This window comes from Propithecus coquereli, unplaced genomic scaffold (genome assembly GCF_000956105.1).
Source record: "Propithecus coquereli isolate 6110/MARCELLA unplaced genomic scaffold, Pcoq_1.0 Scaffold536, whole genome shotgun sequence".
Taxonomy (NCBI): domain Eukaryota; kingdom Metazoa; phylum Chordata; class Mammalia; order Primates; family Indriidae; genus Propithecus; species Propithecus coquereli.
Window position 1 is genome coordinate 1,532,285 of NW_012151241.1, and position 16,824 is coordinate 1,549,108.

Below are 16,824 nucleotides of genomic sequence, written 5' to 3' on the forward strand. Positions count from 1 at the left end.
AAGGATTCATTTCCCCCTCAGGACCGCCTGGGTCCACCTTCGGACAGCTCCAAGCCCAGGGGAGCGGGTTGAGGGTTGGGATACGGCAAAGCAGGGGGACCGGCCGTGCCAGCTGCCTCCAGGGCCCTGGCCTGGAAAGGTACCCCGCGCCCGTGCCGAACCCCTCCCCGTCTCGTGCCTGGTGCGCTGCTACACCCCCAAGGCGGTGGCTCCAGTCTTCAGCCGCAGCTGGGTAGGCGAGTGTCCCGCGTGGCGTGGGCGAGGCGCCCGGCAGGGGGCGCTACTGCTCGGTCAGGGAGAGCCTCAGGATGCGCTCCAGCTCCTCCTCCTCCTGGCGCGCGCGCCGCCGCCGCTCCTCCTGCTCCTGCGCCGACAGCTCCATGGCCAGCCGCAGCTGCTCGTCGTAGCTCCGGAACACGTGGCCGCCGGGACCTGGGCGCGGGCTAGGCCGAGGGCTGGGCACCGACGCCGGGGGCGCGGGCTGGCGCTGCGGCGTGGGCGGGGCGCTCCTGGGGGCAGGGGAGATATGGCGAGGGCTCCCGAGGCACCTGCCCGTAAGCGGGGGCCGAGGGACAGCGTGGAGGCTCCAGGGCAGCGCAGGTCCGCCACTCTCTAGTGGAGCCGATGAGTCCCACGTCGCCGCCCTGGCCACCACCTGGCTGTGGCAGATCCCAGCCCCCACAAAGTTCTCCCTTCCTTCAGAGGCCTCGAAGGCTGGGCAGGGCCTGAACGCCAGGCCTGGATCCCTGCTCCCTGCCCGCCGCTGGAGCACTGCCCAGCCACCCAGGAGCCAGGAAAGGGTGGTGGCAGGAGCCGTCCCGATACCAGTAGGGTCCCTGCTGAGGGAACCACGGTTTCTCTGAGCCAAGAGGGGAGGCTCAACTCGCAGTGTCGTCACCCAGTGTGACAGGGTGCGTGTGTGGTAGGCGGGGGCAGGGGTGATACAGGCGTCTCCAAATCTTCTCCGGCCTAGCGGACACTGACCTGTCCTGTCGGCGACCCTCGTAGGACATGGGGTGGGTGCCCGGTTTGCTGTTGGTTAGCGCCTCCCAGATGGTGACCTGGTGGGAGGGGCATGGGCCAGTTAGCGGAGGAGGGGGCGCGGCGCCGCAGTCCCGTGCCCACTTGCGGCCGCGGGGACCCACCTGGTCGTACTCACTGCCCGCCTCAAGCAGGCTCTGTTGGATGGCGAACTGCAGCAGGTCGTCATCGTCGTCGCGTGTTGCCGCCTCCCGTTGGCCACCCAGCACGCTGTAGCCATGAGGGGCCTCGAACAACGCTGGGGAGATCTCGCAGCCACGGCAAGAGGCTGGGGGCGCGGGGCTGGGGGTCAGGCACAGGCTGGTCCCACCCAGGAAGGGGCCAAGCGTCCTGGTGGGGCATGGGGACAGGGCTGGGCAGGGAGTGGAGAGCCTCACTTGTGGAACTGGAGCTGCTGACGCTGGAGGAGTCGCTGCCTGGGGAAGGGGTCTCACTGCTGGGGCTGCCTCGCACCGATGGCACCGGCTCGTCGCAGCCATTGAGGTTCCCAAAGGTGATGCGAGCATTGAGGATGTGGAAGATCGGGATTTCTGAGGATAAGGAAACCATCAGGCGCCACCACCCGCCCCTTCATGCTTCAGCGCCGCCCCCTTGAGGCGGAAAGGAAACCCCACCAGGGGCTGAGGGAAAATGGCAGTGGGGTCTCACCAATCTTGACCGGGAAGCCAGGAGGCAGGCGCAGGGTGATGAAATCTCGGAGCTTGGCAAAGAGCGCATTGCTGATGGCCATGAGGTCAATGATGGGGGCCACCTGCTCACACAGGGACAGGGGATGCTCCTCACACAGCCACAGCTTGGCCTTGAACCTGCCCCCCCAGATCCCAAGGGGTGAGGGACGGTGCAGGAAGCCAGGCCTCCCAGCATCTCCTGGAGCCCCAGCTCTGCCCACCCCTCCCTGGCACCAGCAGGGAGCCTCACTTCTGTGTCTTGGTGGTCAGTTCCATGGGGCGGCCCATGTCACGGTTGCCAAGCTCAAAGTTGGGGTTGAAGTATTCTTCTGCGGTGATGGCAGTGGGGTTGGCTTGGCTCAGAGTCTGCGTGATCAGGGTCTGTACCACATGGGGAAGGGCCCAAGCCCTTCTCAGTCCCTGATGCCAGCCAGCCATTTGGTACCACAGGGCTCCCAAGCTGTTCCCCTGCCAGTGTGCAGCTGACACGGCCTTGAGCATTGTGGAACAGAGGTCCACATAGGCCATGCTAAGCAGGACGCCTCCCAAGCCTCCTCCTGAGCCACATCCACACCCTTCCACTTAGGGGCACCCATGGCACACACTCACCCCATTCTGGGGGCCCCCATGCTGCTCAGCAATTCCCAGGAAGGACTGCAGAGGCGTCTTACAGCCTACAAGAAAGGTGGCATCTCAGAGGAACCATGGCCCCACACACACTTGGGCACCTCATTGGAGATGACGGCACCCAAGACCTAGGGAGGAGGCTGGCTCCTGGGGTGGGAGGCTGCTCACCCACACCACATACCCAGGCACCTTCATCTGAAGGACTCCAAGAGGCAGGGGCCAGGACCGCTGTAAGCACAGCTTAAAATAGTAAGAAAAAAGGTAGGCTTAAGGCTCAGGAGAAACTTCCAAAAGTGCTACTCTCCAGGTGAGTGACACTGGACAGTAAAATATCTCCCTTTGGTGTAGGCATGCGTATGTATATGTTTTGCTTCGGGCACTTACATATTCATGACTTATTTTGTTCCCCTGTGAGGTAGGAATTAAGTCCTTCCATTTCAGACAGGGTGACTGGTGCCCAGAGAGTCAGGTGTGGTATCAACAGGCACACAGAATCAGTGACAGGGTCCCCTGACTTTCTACCTAAGGTATGTCGTTAGACTAGAATAGCCAATAAATGGCACACAGGACATTTCTCTGCCCACCCAAGTCCAATGCAGACAATAGTAATCAATTGCAGTATGCCTTTCTGCTGAGCCCAATTGAGCCCTTAGTAACTTATTACTCTAGACAGCCACTAGCAATCACTAGGGCTTGGCACTTGAATTGAAATCTATTTGCCTGAATAAACCATCCTGGCTCTTGCTGGGATGCTAGAGGTAATACTGAAGGAGGCAGTGAAGTGGGAGCTGGTTCTTCCAATCTTCCTACACCACCTGCCCCCCAAACATCTCTGCCTCATTACCTTTGACCTTGCCCTTGTGCTGTTCTGAAAGATGCTCTGTCCGTGTCCGGGTGATGAGCTCCACATTGGATGCCCCATATACCTGGGGACAGAAGAGGAAAGGGCTCAGAGGCACCTCTGGTACCCCCATGGTCTGCCCCCCAAGGGCATTCAGAAGGCTTCCTACAGGGGCTCTTTGCTCCAGTCCCCCCCAGCCTTTGGGCAAGTAAATATATGAAGTCATTCATTCATTCATTCACTTATTCATTCAACAAACATTTTTTGAGGAGCCTTTATGTGCCAGGCATTGAGGTGGGCTTCAGGGATACAGTGGTAAACAAGCCAGACACGATCTCTGCCCTCCTGAGGCTCACATTCAAGTTGGAGAGACGGTAAAATGGACAGTTATAACTGAGCAGGATGCATGCGCTGGTCGGCCTTTAACCCAGCCTGTAGAGCTTTCAGGAGGAGACATCGTATACAGAACTTTATAGTGTCTGTTAGTTCCTTCTTCCATCAACAGCACCAAGTGCTGGGCAACACTGGGCTCCCAGAGTGGCAGACAGAGTCTTTCCAGGGTAAGGGCCTGGCTTTGGAGTAGGCAGCCAGGATGTGAACATCAGCTCTGCCACTTACAGCTGTACAGGTCATATGACCATTGCAAGCCTCTATTTCCTTATCATAAATTGGTACAATAATCTCTACTTCATGGAATTGTTGTGAAGAGTAGGGACACCATGGAAAGGACTCAATAAACATATGTAAAATGGGAAAAATAACAGAAAGCACCTACCTGAAAGGGGTGTTGTAGGATTAAATGACGTGTGTACGTGTGTGTGCGCGCGCGTGCGTGCATCCATATAAAATGTCAAAACAGTGCCTTGAACCTGAATGTTGGTGCTCAATAGATGCCGTTCTCATCGGCTGTTAGGCTAATGCCCTTCCCTCCACGCTGCATTGCTTCTGCACCCCCAAAGGTGGGGAAGGGCGGTCAGGAAACCCCCGCCCAGCCTGCTGTAGTCAAGAGTGTGGCCGTGTCTGGCGCCCAGAGCTGTGGCCTCACCTTAGCTTCATACCCATTCACCATCTCGGTCTTCTCGCTGCGCCAGCCCAGGATGCCAGTCTTGTTCCTGGGGAAGTAGAGTGGTCCAGGTAAGGCAGACACCCCACCAGGCTGGCTCCAGGCTGACCAAGGCCACGGCCACCAACCTCTCGAAGGAGATGTTCTTGGTGTCGAGCTGCGTGGTGACAACAGGCGCAGTGAGACGGCTCAGCACCTGCTCCTCGGTGGGCTGGGCGGCAGCCAACAGCAGCTCGCGGTCCTGTCCGGCCAGTGCCAGGGTCTCTGTGTACACCACCCGGCGGTCGTGGTCAATCTCCATGACCACAGCGCTTGTGTCTACCAGCCACGGAATAGCACAGGGACGTCAGGGTTGGTGTGAAGCTGCCTTCTGTCCTCCCCACCCTGCCCCACCTCCTGCCTGCCTGACCTTGGCCCCTGAAGACGAAGCTGCGGTTCCCTCGCTGCCAGGTCATGTGATCAAAGCCCAGGAGCGTGGTGTCTACCCTCAGGTTCTGCCCGCTCTTCCACACTTTGTAGGTGTCGCTAGGGCAGATCTTGGACACCAGGGGCACTGGGTGGAAGTGGAGGTCAGAGGTGGCTTTGACTTGCCTGGCCACCCAGTCTGGGCCAGCTCAGGGATGGGGGGGGTGGGCTCAGTATGGCCAGGAAAGGGTGAGGGAACTGGCGAGAGGGCAGCCCCTCCTCAAAGCCCTCCCCTGCCGCCGTGGACCACACTCGCTCAGATGCGAGCAACCCAAGGTCAGGACAGGCGTATCCCAGGCACCACGAAGTCCCTGGCACCCACCATTTGTTAATTCATTCACTCAATCTTTCATCCATTCTTTCAACAAATATTTATTGAGCACCTACTGCATGCCGGGCACTATTCCGGTCACTGGGAATACAACATTGAACAAGACAGGACCCTGCCCTCCTGGAGCTTACCTTCTAGCAAGGGGCGACGGGTAATACATTAACATAAGCAAGCCATTAGAGTGAAGAAAATAACAATGGGATCGAGAAGGTGTCTGGGGCAGCCTGGAAAGGCCTAGCTAGGAGGTGGCACTGAGCCCAGCCATGGGAAGAGGTACGGGAAGAGAGCTCCAGGCAGCAGACCGTGAGTGCCCAGAGGGGAACCTGCAGCCCCTTACCCCAGCTAGTGAACTCCCATTTCATCTCCACATAGAAGTCCTGGGCCTGGAAGGGAAAGAAGAGAGAGGCTGAGCCTGCACTGGACACGGGCCCAAGGACCCGGCAGGGAGGCAGAGAGGCTGGGCCTCACCTTGCGCAGCTTCTCCAGGAGCACCGGGATGCCCGCCAGCCGCTTCACCACCCGCTGGTAGTCCCGGTACCGCAGGACCAGCTGCACCAGCTCCAGGTCCCGGGTACTCACAGCCTCCTGAAGCACTGGGGAGGGGGAGGCAATGTCACAGGGCAGGACCCTTCAGCCAACCAGAGGTGAATCTGTGAGGCCAGGGAGACCCTGGCTGTGGGGCCAGGGTGAGCGGGGGTGCCCACCTGTCCAGCCACTGCGATTCTCCCTGCCCACGTCTGCGCCGTGTGCCAGGAGCACACGGGCACACTCGAGGTGCCCCAGAGTGGTAGCCAGATGCAGGGGAGTCCGACCACGAGGATCCAGCTGCTCAATGTCCACCTGGAGAAGGAGTTGAAGATATAGCCCTGGTCACTTCCAGGGTAGCCCACCTGAGCCAACAGCCTGTAAGCAGGCAGCAACCCCTGCCTGGTTGACCTACCTTGCCCACCTCCCAAGGTGTTGGAAAAGACAGACACAATGAGCTGGGGCAGGAGGGTGGAAAGAGGCTTAGGAGACAGAGCAGAAAGTAACTCTGGGAGAGGGAGGGGCTTCCTCCCTTCCTGTCCACCCAGGTCCCCTGGCTGGGTTCCCTGCTCCAAGGCCCAGTTGGCAGTCTGGGAAGAGTAAGCCTGGGACTGGAGGGTGTTTCAGAAAGGCTGCCGGCCAAGGAGGGTACCTGAGACCAGACCTATCTTAGGGGGTCCCAGACCACCTTTAGGAAAGGCTACCGATTTAGATCATTGACATTGTCACTGAGTGAGGTTTAGCAAACAGTTGCAGTAATACACTGGTAGGAATGAAAGAACATGTTCATTGTACAGCTTCACAGCCATGTCCTGTGCCTGTGGGATACTATGCACTAATGTTTTGAATAAATCCCATTATTATTTTGTGAATAGCATGATTACACTGCATGAGATTTTTGTTGTGTAATAAAAGAATATGTTTGTTAAACATAAATATTTAAATATATTTCAGGAGTCTAGGACTTCTAGTTAAATAGTGAACTGACCACATGCATGTAACTCTTCCTCTCCTTGTCAAAACGATGAAAATGCCAGTAAAAGGCTTCTACTTCAACCATAAGATAAATGAAATTACTCTCCCACATTAAACAATGAGAAAACTATTGTTTCAAAATACATGAATTAGTTGTTTTCAGACATTAGGCAACTGGTAGTCCAGAACTGTGATCCCTGAACACAACCAAGGTGAGTCTGATAACCTCCCTGGATTTCTGCCTGGAGGAACACTCTAGACTGAGGTTCAAGGAGGGGAAGTCCCAGCAGAACATGGTGGTCTCCCTGAGTTGAGAAGACAGAGACAGGAATTCAGAGAGGCTGAGGTAACTAGAAGTTGCACGGAAGAGTTCTGGAAAGGAGTGAACTATTTAAAACAAACAAAAATAAAATAAAATAAAAAAACCTCCAGAAATCTGTATAAGGGTTCCTTTGAGTCTTTGCTGAATTCTAAACTTCACATGCATGTAGAGAAACTCAACAAGACCATGCAAAAAGGAGCAATAAACTGATAAACTCTCAAAGTTCACCAAGGGCAGAAAGGCATTTAAGCTTCAACCTGCTAAAGTGGAGAGTTTTTTTTTTTGATCACCCAACATATTCCACAGAGATCCCAGAAGAGTTAATGCCTTAGTAGTAGGGCTAAACTATCCCTGGAGAAAAGGCTCACCTAGACCCATCCTGACAGATTAAAGATTAGCCTCAAAAAGCTCAAAATGCTTTGCAAGTAATTTTCATCATCTGCCAGAACAAAGCCTAATATTCTTTAAAGGAAGATAACAAAATCCAGATGCTTAGCATCATAAGATTTCCAATATCCAGCTAAAAATTATCAGGTATGCTGAGAAGTAGGATAATGTGATCCATAATAAGGAGAAAAATAATTTAATAGAAACAAGACTCAGAAATTATAAAGATGATGGATGGCTCAATATACTTGAGAGTTTAAAGAAAAACATGAGCAAGATGTTTCTGAGGAATAAAATGGGAGATATAAAAAAGAACCTAATCGAGCATATAAAGGTAACAAGTACAATATCTGAAATGAAAAATTCATTGAATGAAATTAACAAAAGGTTAGACATTACAGAATAAAAAAAATGGTGAATCTGAAAACATAGCAATAGAACTCCAAACCGAAGCAAAGAGGAGAAAAAGAGTCTTGAGAAAAGAGTCAAAGAGCCTCAGTAATCTGTAAGATGCTATCAAGCATACTAATATATGTGTAATTGGAGTCCCAGAGGATAAGATAAAAAAGTAGAGGAGGCCAGGTATGGTGGTTCATTCCTGCAATCCCAGCACTCTGGGAGGCCAAGGCAGGAGGATCAATTGAGGCCAGGATTTCTACACCAGCCTGGGCAACATAGCAAGACCCCCCCATCTCTACAAAAAACTTTAAAAATGAGCTGAGTGTGGTGGCACGCGCCTGTAGTCCCAGCTACTCAGGAAGCTGAGGCAGGAGGATCGCTTGAGCCCAGGAGTTTGAAGTTGCAGTGAACTATGATGACGCCACTGCACTCTAACCGGGGCGGCAGAGGGAGACTCGGTCTCAAAACTCAAAAAAAAAAAAAGAAAAGAAAAAGAAAAAATAGTAGTAGTAGGGAAAACAAGACCAATTTAAAGAAACAGTGGCAAAAAATTTTCCAGATTTGATAAAAACTACATAGTGGTATGCTGGTACTCCCCCACCCCGAAAATACGTCCACATCACATCCTAACCCTTGGAACCTGGAAATGTGACCTTATTTGGAAAAAGGGTCTTTGCAGATCTAATTAAGTCAAGGATCTCAAGATGAGATCATCCTAGATTGTCTAGGTGGGTCTTTATGAGACACACAGAGAGGAGCAGGCCACATGAAGATGGAGGCCAAGGCTGCAGTGATGCAGGGGAGGCCGAGGAATGCCTGGAGCCAGCAGAAGCTGGAAGAGCCAAGGAAGGACTCTTCCCTGGAGCCTTTGGGGGCACTGCCACCCTGCCAACACCTTGAGTTTGGACTTTTGGCTTCTAGAATAGTGAGAGAATAAATGTTTGTTGGTTTAACCCACCCAATTTGTGGTAATTTGCTGTGAAAACTAATACAGTGATAAACGCACAGAACCAAGATCCATGAACGCCAAGCAAGACAAACACAAAGGAAATTACATGAAGGCCCATCATAATTAAACGCAGCAAGCCAGTGATAACAAGAAAATCTCAAAAGCATTCAAAGCAATGAGACTCAGCCAGGCACAGTGGCTCACACCTGTAATCCCAGCACTTTGGGATGCTGAGGCAGGAGGATTGCCTGAGGCCAGGAGTTCAAGACGAGGCTGGGCAACATAGCAAGACCCCGTTTCTACAAAAAATTAAAAAATTAGCCAGGCATGATGGCACACACCTGTAGTCTCCAAAGGTTGGGGCAGGAGGATGGCTTGAGCCCAGGAGTGTGAGGCTGCAGTGAGCTATGATCGTGCCACTCTCTAGCCTGGGTGACAGAGCGAGACCCCGTCTCAAAAAATAAAACAAAACCGAGGCCGGGTGCGGTGGCTCACGCCTGTAATCCTAGCACTCTGGGAGGCCGAGGCAGGCGGATTGTTTGAGCTCAGGAGTTCCAAACCAGCCTTAGCAAGAGGGAGACCCTGTCTCTACTAAAAATAGAAAGAAATTAATCAGACAACTAAAAATATATGAAAAAAATTAGCCAGGCATGGTGGCGCATGCCTGTAGTCCCAGCTACTCAGGAGGCTGAGGCAGAAGGATCGCTTGAGCCCAGGAGTTTGAGGTTGCTGTGAGCTAGGCTGACGCCACAGCACTCACTCTAGCCCGGGCAACACAGTAAGACTCTGTCAAAAAATAAATAAATAAATAAAACGAAACCAAAAAACACTGAAGAAATGCTATTTCCCATTATGTTTAGGAACTACTACATACTTATCAAAACTATGCAAGCCATGGCCGGGCGCGGTGGCTCACGCCTGTAATCCTAGCTCTCTGGGAGGCCGAGGCGGGCAGATTGTTTGAGCTCAGGAGTTCGAAACCAGCCTGAGCAAGAGCAAGACCCCGTCTCTACTAAAAATAGAAAGAAGTTAATTGGACAACTAAAAATATATCGAAAAAACTATCCGGGCATGGTGGCACATGCCTGTAGTTCCAGCTACTCGGGAGGCTGAGGCAGGAGGATCGCTTGAGCCCAGGTTTGAGGTTGCTGTGAGCTAAGATGGTGCCACAGCACTCTAGCCCAGGCAACACAGTGAGACTCTGAAAAAAAAAAAAAAAAAAAAAAACTATGCAAGCCAGAAGATAATAAGACAGTCTTCATAGTACTGGGAGAAAAAAAAAACTTTCAATTTAGATTTTTTTTTCTCTAATCCAACATGACTGGTATCAACATAGAATTCTATATCCAGTGGAAAAAATTATTCAAAAATGAAGAGGAAATAAAGGCTTTAGCAGACAAACTAATGCTGGGACAATTTATCGCCAGAAGATGTGCAGGAAATGTTAAAGGGAGTTCTTCAGGTGGAAAGAAAATGATACCAGATGGAAACTTGGATCTATACAAAGGAATGAAGAATGCCAAAAATGTTAAATTTGTAAGTATAAGAATGTCAATAAAATATTTAAAACCCACAAGAATATAGAGACGAGGTGTCAGCAAATGAGAAATCTCAACACAACTTTAGAACATGAAAAGTGGCTGGGGCACCACAGCTGACTTAGGGGAACAGAGAAATTTAGAACCCCAGCAGTCACAGAGGGGATACCCCATAAATAGCAAGCCAGGTCACCCCCAGCACCCCTGAAAATTTCAGAACCTGCAGGCACTGGGAACAGCAGAGGTGGGGGTAGGCTCAGAGCTGAATACAAGGGGGCTGGTTACAATTGAGAACACCCTGGTCCCCTCCCCAACCTTGCAAAGGTGGGAGATGCCTCCCCCTTACTCACCACAGGACACCAGGGGTTGTTCTCTACAGCGACTGACCATGAGATGTGCTGGATTCGGGGACACTGGCCACGGCAGAGGATGAGGTCGTGGGGCTGAAAACTGGTGACCAGTGAAACCTCAGCCCCTTCCCTGCCTGGATCCTGAACCACTGGCAGCCAGACTGCAACACCACCAGCCCAGCCCACCCGAGCAGGAGACTGAAGAATTCTTCCTTGGAGAAACTAAAGGCCCCAAAGACCTCTGCGTACAGGCGTCTGGAGGTCCTGCAAGTGCAGGCCACCTCGCCACCCAGTCCTTTTACAGCAGCACCCACACACCAGCAAGCTCCACACCCCCACTCTGGACCACGCCCCAACAGCCGACAGAGACTGGACACTTGAGGGAAACTTCCAATATGAAATAAACCAAAATATACAGATCGATGCTAAAAACCCAGAGGAAACTCTGTCAATGCAGGGAATAAAAGAAAACTACTTTGGGGAAAACAGTAATTTACATCCTCAGGAAAATATGAAAAGATCATTGAATTCATGAAACAAAATGGGACATCCTGGCCTCCCGTGACATCTCCTGCTCTTTCTCTTGCCCTCATTGCAGGAGTGGCTGTCTTCCCACTTTCCCACGCTTTCTCCATTCCCTGACAGCGAGCTGCACCTGCCCCAGCTCGCCCATCACAATAAGCAGTACTTCGATGGACTCCGCTGTCAGGTGAGGGAAAAAACAAAACACTTTGGAACTGTCTTCCTTCTTCTCTGTCCCTCACCCTCCACATCTAATCCATCAGCAAAACCTGTAGGTTCTGCCTTCAAAACAGACGTAGTGTCCTCTCAGTTTTCAGCACCTTCAAGCTGCCATCCTGGTCGCATCCACCCCATGTTCCACCTGGTGGCCTCGTAGCCCCCTCACTGTCTTTGCTCCTCTGTTGGCCCCTGAGGTCTGTTTTCCAGGCCAGCTAACATCACCCTGTGAAATGTCACTGACGCTCTTTAGCTCAAAGCCTTCCAGTAGTTTCCCGTGGTATTTAGCATAGAATCCCAGGGCTGTGGACCTCCCCTGCACTCATTTGCTCTCCCTCCTCCCCTCCACTCCTGCCACCCGCCTTCCCTGGAACCATCTTCCCAGGGATCCCCTGAGCTGCAGAGCTCTCTCCCTCCCTTCCTTGAGGTTGCTGCTCAAATGTCACCTCCTTAGAAAAGCCTGCCTGACAACTCATCTGAGATGACAGCTGCTATTGATCTATCTATGGCCCCTTATCCTGCTTCGGTTCTTTCCCAACACTTAGTTGCTTGTTTATTTTCTCATCGTCTCCCTCACCTAGAGGTAAGCCCCACAGCGGGTCCCCAGCCCCTGGCACATAACTGGCACTTCTAAATATTTCTTAAGCAAATGCATGGAGGTCTGTATTGAGGGGCCATGAGGAGGGGAAGGGAATGAAGTGTAAAACATACAAACCAAGAAATAGTTGCAGAAATAGACTGTTTATAATTGTGGAGGCATAACAGAAGAAAGAGCCCAAGTGTTCAAGTGGTCGTCCCTGGGGAGGCAGCAGCGGCGGAGCGAGGAACACTGCTTTTCATTAGACACCTTCTAGCACCAGTTAAATATTTTAAAGCACAAGGATGAACCTCTTTGTCAAAAATAAAACATTTTAAATAATTCAGAATTATTTATATAATTTTTATAACCCTGCGTTGGCATTTCTTCATTTTTAAATACACTAGGAGCCTCAAAAAAAAGTGTGCCTATTCCCCCTTGACCTCTGAGTGGTGGCTGGGAAATGTGAGGCGTCCCTTGCTGCCCCTCTGCACTGGCTTTCTGGAGTGGGGGTGGGAGGGTGGCATGATTTACTCTTTGCCTATCATGGGTTGGGCTGGGCCCCTGGGGTCGCACCCTGGATGGGGTCCTGGGCCCTGGGTGGGCGTGCTGGAGGAGCCACAGACCCTGAGTTGGCTGGGGAAGTTGGGGAGGCCTTCCCTTGGGGCTGCAGCTGAGCCTGGGCCTCCCCCAGCCCTGCCCCAGATGCTGCTGCTGCTAACAAGGCCCCAGGGAGCTGGCAGGGCACACCACCCACCCTCAGGGCTCCAGGTGCTGCCTCCCACCTGCCCCCTCAGGCGCCTCAGCTCCAGGCTCCAGAGAGAGGCTGGCACTGCCTTGCCAAGTGGGGTGCCTCTCCCCACCCTCACTCCTCAGGAGCTCTCCCCAGGGCACTCCCGTTTCCAGGGCCAATGTGGACCCCTGTATACCCAGCCAAGCCCCAAATCAGCTCTCCCCACCTGCCCAGAGCAAGACCTGCAGCGCAAGCGGCACCTTGCCCTGTGCCCAGGTGGGAAAATTCATTAGTCTCCCCAGCAAAGGCCTACAGCATTTAATTGCTGGAATGAAAAGGTTTCCCATGAAACCAACACCAGCCCTCCCCACCAAGGGAATGGAGAAGCCTCACCCGAGCAGGCCTCAGCCGCAGGAAAGCTGGGGCTCCCTGGGCACAGCGAGCTGCCCTCTGGCTCTGCAGGAGTCGCCTGGAGTGTAACACACGTGTTCACTGCCAGCACATTTGCACATGAACACCCCTCACACCCACATGCGTGAGCAGGGCTCTTTTCAAACTCCTTCAGCATTGGCAGAATCCTTTTGTTAAGTGAAATCTTATCAGCACACACCAAACCTATAGACTGAACATGGGTGCTGGACAGGGAGGGCGAGGGGCCCAGCACTGCGGGGGGCTTTGCCTGCTCTGCCCCGCCCCAGCCCCAGGGAAGACAGCTGCTTGGTCACTGCTTCCAGCTCTCCAACCTGGGGCACAGGGACGGGTATGCCTGAGCTCACTCGAGGGGAGGGACACAGGATTCTTCCTCCAGCTGAGTGGGCAGCTATGGGTGGACGAGGGCAGCACCCTCTGCCTTCCCCCTCCACCTCACCCCCCAATCCTGCCCCGTGCAGCCCCTCCCCCTTGTCCCAGAACACATTGATTTTTGGTTTCTGGGGTTTGTGGCTCGCTCTCCTGAGCTTCCTAGCTTACCAGTTGTGGTGCCCCACACCCAGGACTGCCCACTTTGCTGGGGTGGGTCACAGGTACTCCCTGAGCATCCACAACCCCATCTCGCCTGCCTCTAGGTAGAAGAATTAATAGGGAAGGCAGGAAGGAGGACCACGGTGGAGGCAGCCCCAGGAAGAAAGAAAATGTTTCCCTGGGACCACAGTCTGCCCCCTTCAGGGTTGCCGTTGCCAGGGGAAGAATCTGGTTCCCCGAGCCCTCCCTACACCTGTGCCCTCCCACGGAGAGCTGTGCAGTCTCACCCCCGCTCCCCTACCCCCAGGGAACACCAGGGACTCGTGATTCTAGAGCCAGGGCTGTGCCCAGCTGGCTGTGCCAATCTCAGGCTGTGCCAGGAAAGGGGGAACTGGCACATCCTCTGGCTTACAACCCTTCGTCCCCACCCCCCAACCTGGCAAGGTAGGTGTATGGTAGCAAGCAGGGCACCAGCAACCACAGTACTGCTGGGTGCCAGCTAGGGGTGGTCTCAGTCCCTTCCCTTCACCCAAGCACCTCCTACCTAGTCACCAATCCCTGCTTCCAGCCCCCAGAAGAGCTATTAAGGGGCTGGGCAAAGCCCATTAACCTGCGCTGTATGCTGCCATGCTATCCCCCTCCTCAGCCAGGCGGCACTGCCAAGCCTGCCCACGGGAGGGCCTCTGCGGGGCTTTGCAGGAGTGAAGAAGAGGCAGCTCTGCCTAAGCGAGACCAGGGAAGCCCAGCCGCTGAGTGCCTGAGCAAAACCTGGCTGTCTTCTGTGGCGGCTGGTGCCAGGAGGACCAGCGGTCAGCGACCCCCAGCTGGGATGCCAGGGTCCTACAGGGCTTTCATCAAGATGTTAGGTGGCTGCCCCCAGGTCAGTCCCCCTGCAGGAAACAGCTTAATGCCCTGAGGAGTAGCAGAGCACATCTGACGCCAGCCTCACGCTGGGTCAGTCCTGGAGATGGGGTACACCAGGGGCCGCCCCCACCCACACTGATTGGCATTCCCCTTCTTGGCCTCCCTCAGGGAAGAAGAGGACTGGTCTGGCTCCTTTGTGGCTGAACAAGGGTTAACTTCAACCGGTGCCCTATATTCCCCCTGGCCTGGATCCAGGGCAGGCGGTGTCCATTTCAAGGAGACATTAACTCACCAGGGCAGGGATGGGGTGAAGCTGGTACCTGGTTTCTGTGGCAGCCTGAGGGAAGGGGAAGAGGAACATACACAGCAGCCCCAAACTCCTGCTACCTGCAGCAGCCCCAGGGCTCGCCACCCCAACCCTACCCCAGCAAGATGGCTGCTGACTTTAGGACTATCAGCAGAAATGCCTAGATGAAAAAGTCTTTTCTTCCAGGGCATTTTGCCTCTTTCCAGTCTCTGCAGGAAAAGAACCGCCCACCCTCAGTCAAGGGAGTGATACTCAGGCATTCTGAGGTTTAGCCTTCTGCCTAACAATCCTTGGACCTTTGGGAAGTTCCTCTCAGATCAGGCTTCAATCCTTCCTGCTGCAACCTCTGCCAGAATCTTGTCTTCTTTTGCCTCAGGGGAGAAAAGCAGAGAAGGGCCCAAAGAGACTGGACTGTTCGAGTCTTAGCACTGTGCACGTCGCACTAGAATTCCCTGCTCACACGTGCATCACCAGAACAGAGTCTCCTTGAGGGCAGGGGCTGGTGCCTTGTTTATTCATCTTTGTTGCCCCAGGGCCCTGTGACCTCACTCCCTTCACCAGGCCTCTCCTCACTGCAAGCCACTTCCTTTATGGCAGATAAACAGAGGCATGCATGGTCTGAGAAGAAACTTGAAGAATCCTAACATAAGCAAAGGTAGAAAGGAAGTGGATACCCAGATTGGCCCAGAGGCTTGCAGACAGGTCACCTCAATATTTCCTGGGACCTGTGTGCAGAGGTGGCCGATGCACAGGCTTGGGGGCTTAGTGGTGAACTTCAGAGACACATCCTGACCCTCACCTTGCCCAGCGTCTGATGTCCTGCCCTCCACCTCCACTCCTCCCTTGGCAATGGGACAGCTCCTCAGACTGAACTTCCTGCAACTCAGGAAGGAGCCCTCAGAAGGTACACCCACCACACAGGGGGCTAGTCCTGAGCTAACCTCTTCCAGCCCATGGCCCCAAGATCTCAGACCCAGGCCAAGTCTGGAGGTCCCAACCCCAGGCGACCCAAGGCAGACTGGGCCCAGCTCTGGCTCCTGTTGCCCACCCTGGAGGGTGGGTCATCTGTGCCATGAGTGCCTACCTGTGGCCTGGGTGCCAAGGGCAGAACTGGAAACTGACTTGTGTCCCAAAGAATGGCCAGGAGACTCCACCCCTTCCCCTGTTTTCTTGGAGGCCACTGCCCAGCCCCAAGCTGACTGATCCACCCAACCTCCCTGACCAGCAGAAACCAGGAGCCCACTCGGCACGCAGAACCTCAAGCCATGTCTGTGGCCAGTGGCCACGAGCTTCCTCAGCGCCTTGAAGCCAGGCCCCAGCCCCAGAGGGCAAGAGAGCGCCTTTCAGCACTTGGACAAGGCCCTTGCTTGGGGCCTCTCCAAGAGGGTCTTTCTCTGCTCCCCCTTCCTGAGCGGGGCTGGGGTCTGAGGGATCCAGGGGCACTGCCCAGTCTGAGCAAAAACAGAAAGCGCTCACCAGGAGGGGAGAGGGCACTGGGTGGGGCTGGGATGCTTGGGAGTGTCACACAGCCTATTCTCTGATCCTTGACCTGTGGCCTCCTCCCCACGCAGGCCTTCCCCACCTCCGCCCCCTCACGCGGGAGGTATCGCCGCTCAACTGTGTGGGACGGACTCTCCCACCACATGGAACACGGACCGAGCCTGCGGCCCCTCCCTGCAGCCGTCACTGCCCCGGCGGAAGAAGACCACAGTGTCCCCTACCCCAATCTGGGAGGGTCCGAAACACGTGCGGCCCGCGGGTCCCGGCCGGAGGGGAGCGGGCACGGGCCGCTCCCATCACCCTCTCTCGGTCAACAAACACAAAAGCCACGGCTGCAAACAAAGAAGCGCTGCAAACTCGCCGGGGAGGCGGGACAACCCGCGCCGCGCCCCCTCCCCACGCCGGACGGGCGTGCCCGGCCGTGGGGTCCCCGCGGCGCCCCGACGGCGCTCTCACCTGGCCGGCGCGGACCTCTTTCTCCAGCTCGCGGTGGCGGTTGTGCCACACGAGGTAGTGCAGCGGGTACTTGCCCTCGGGCCCCTTCCTGGCGGAGGCGTTGGCAGGGATCATCGCCCGCTCCTCATACCGGGGCCGCGGCGCCCGGCCCGGGAGGAGGGACGGCGCCGGAGCCGGGGCCCGGGGCCGCGGGGCGGGGGGCCGGCGC

The 16,824-nt window shown here is 54.6% G+C and overlaps 1 protein-coding gene across 1 annotated transcript; it reads right to left on the reverse strand.

Moving 5' to 3' along the window:
* Positions 1-280: 280 nt before the first annotated feature.
* Positions 281-16,730, reverse strand: ANKRD13B (ankyrin repeat domain 13B). The gene is made up of 15 exons (XM_012657302.1): positions 16,617-16,730; positions 5,741-5,876; positions 5,505-5,629; positions 5,374-5,419; positions 4,650-4,793; positions 4,369-4,558; positions 4,223-4,289; positions 3,181-3,262; positions 2,319-2,383; positions 1,960-2,090; positions 1,690-1,847; positions 1,419-1,571; positions 1,146-1,309; positions 985-1,061; positions 281-509 (listed from the first exon to the last, which is right to left on the reverse strand). The coding sequence occupies exons 1-15, from the start codon at positions 16,728-16,730 to the stop codon at positions 281-283; spliced, it is 1,881 nt and encodes a 626-aa protein (XP_012512756.1).
* Positions 16,731-16,824: the final 94 nt, after the last annotated feature.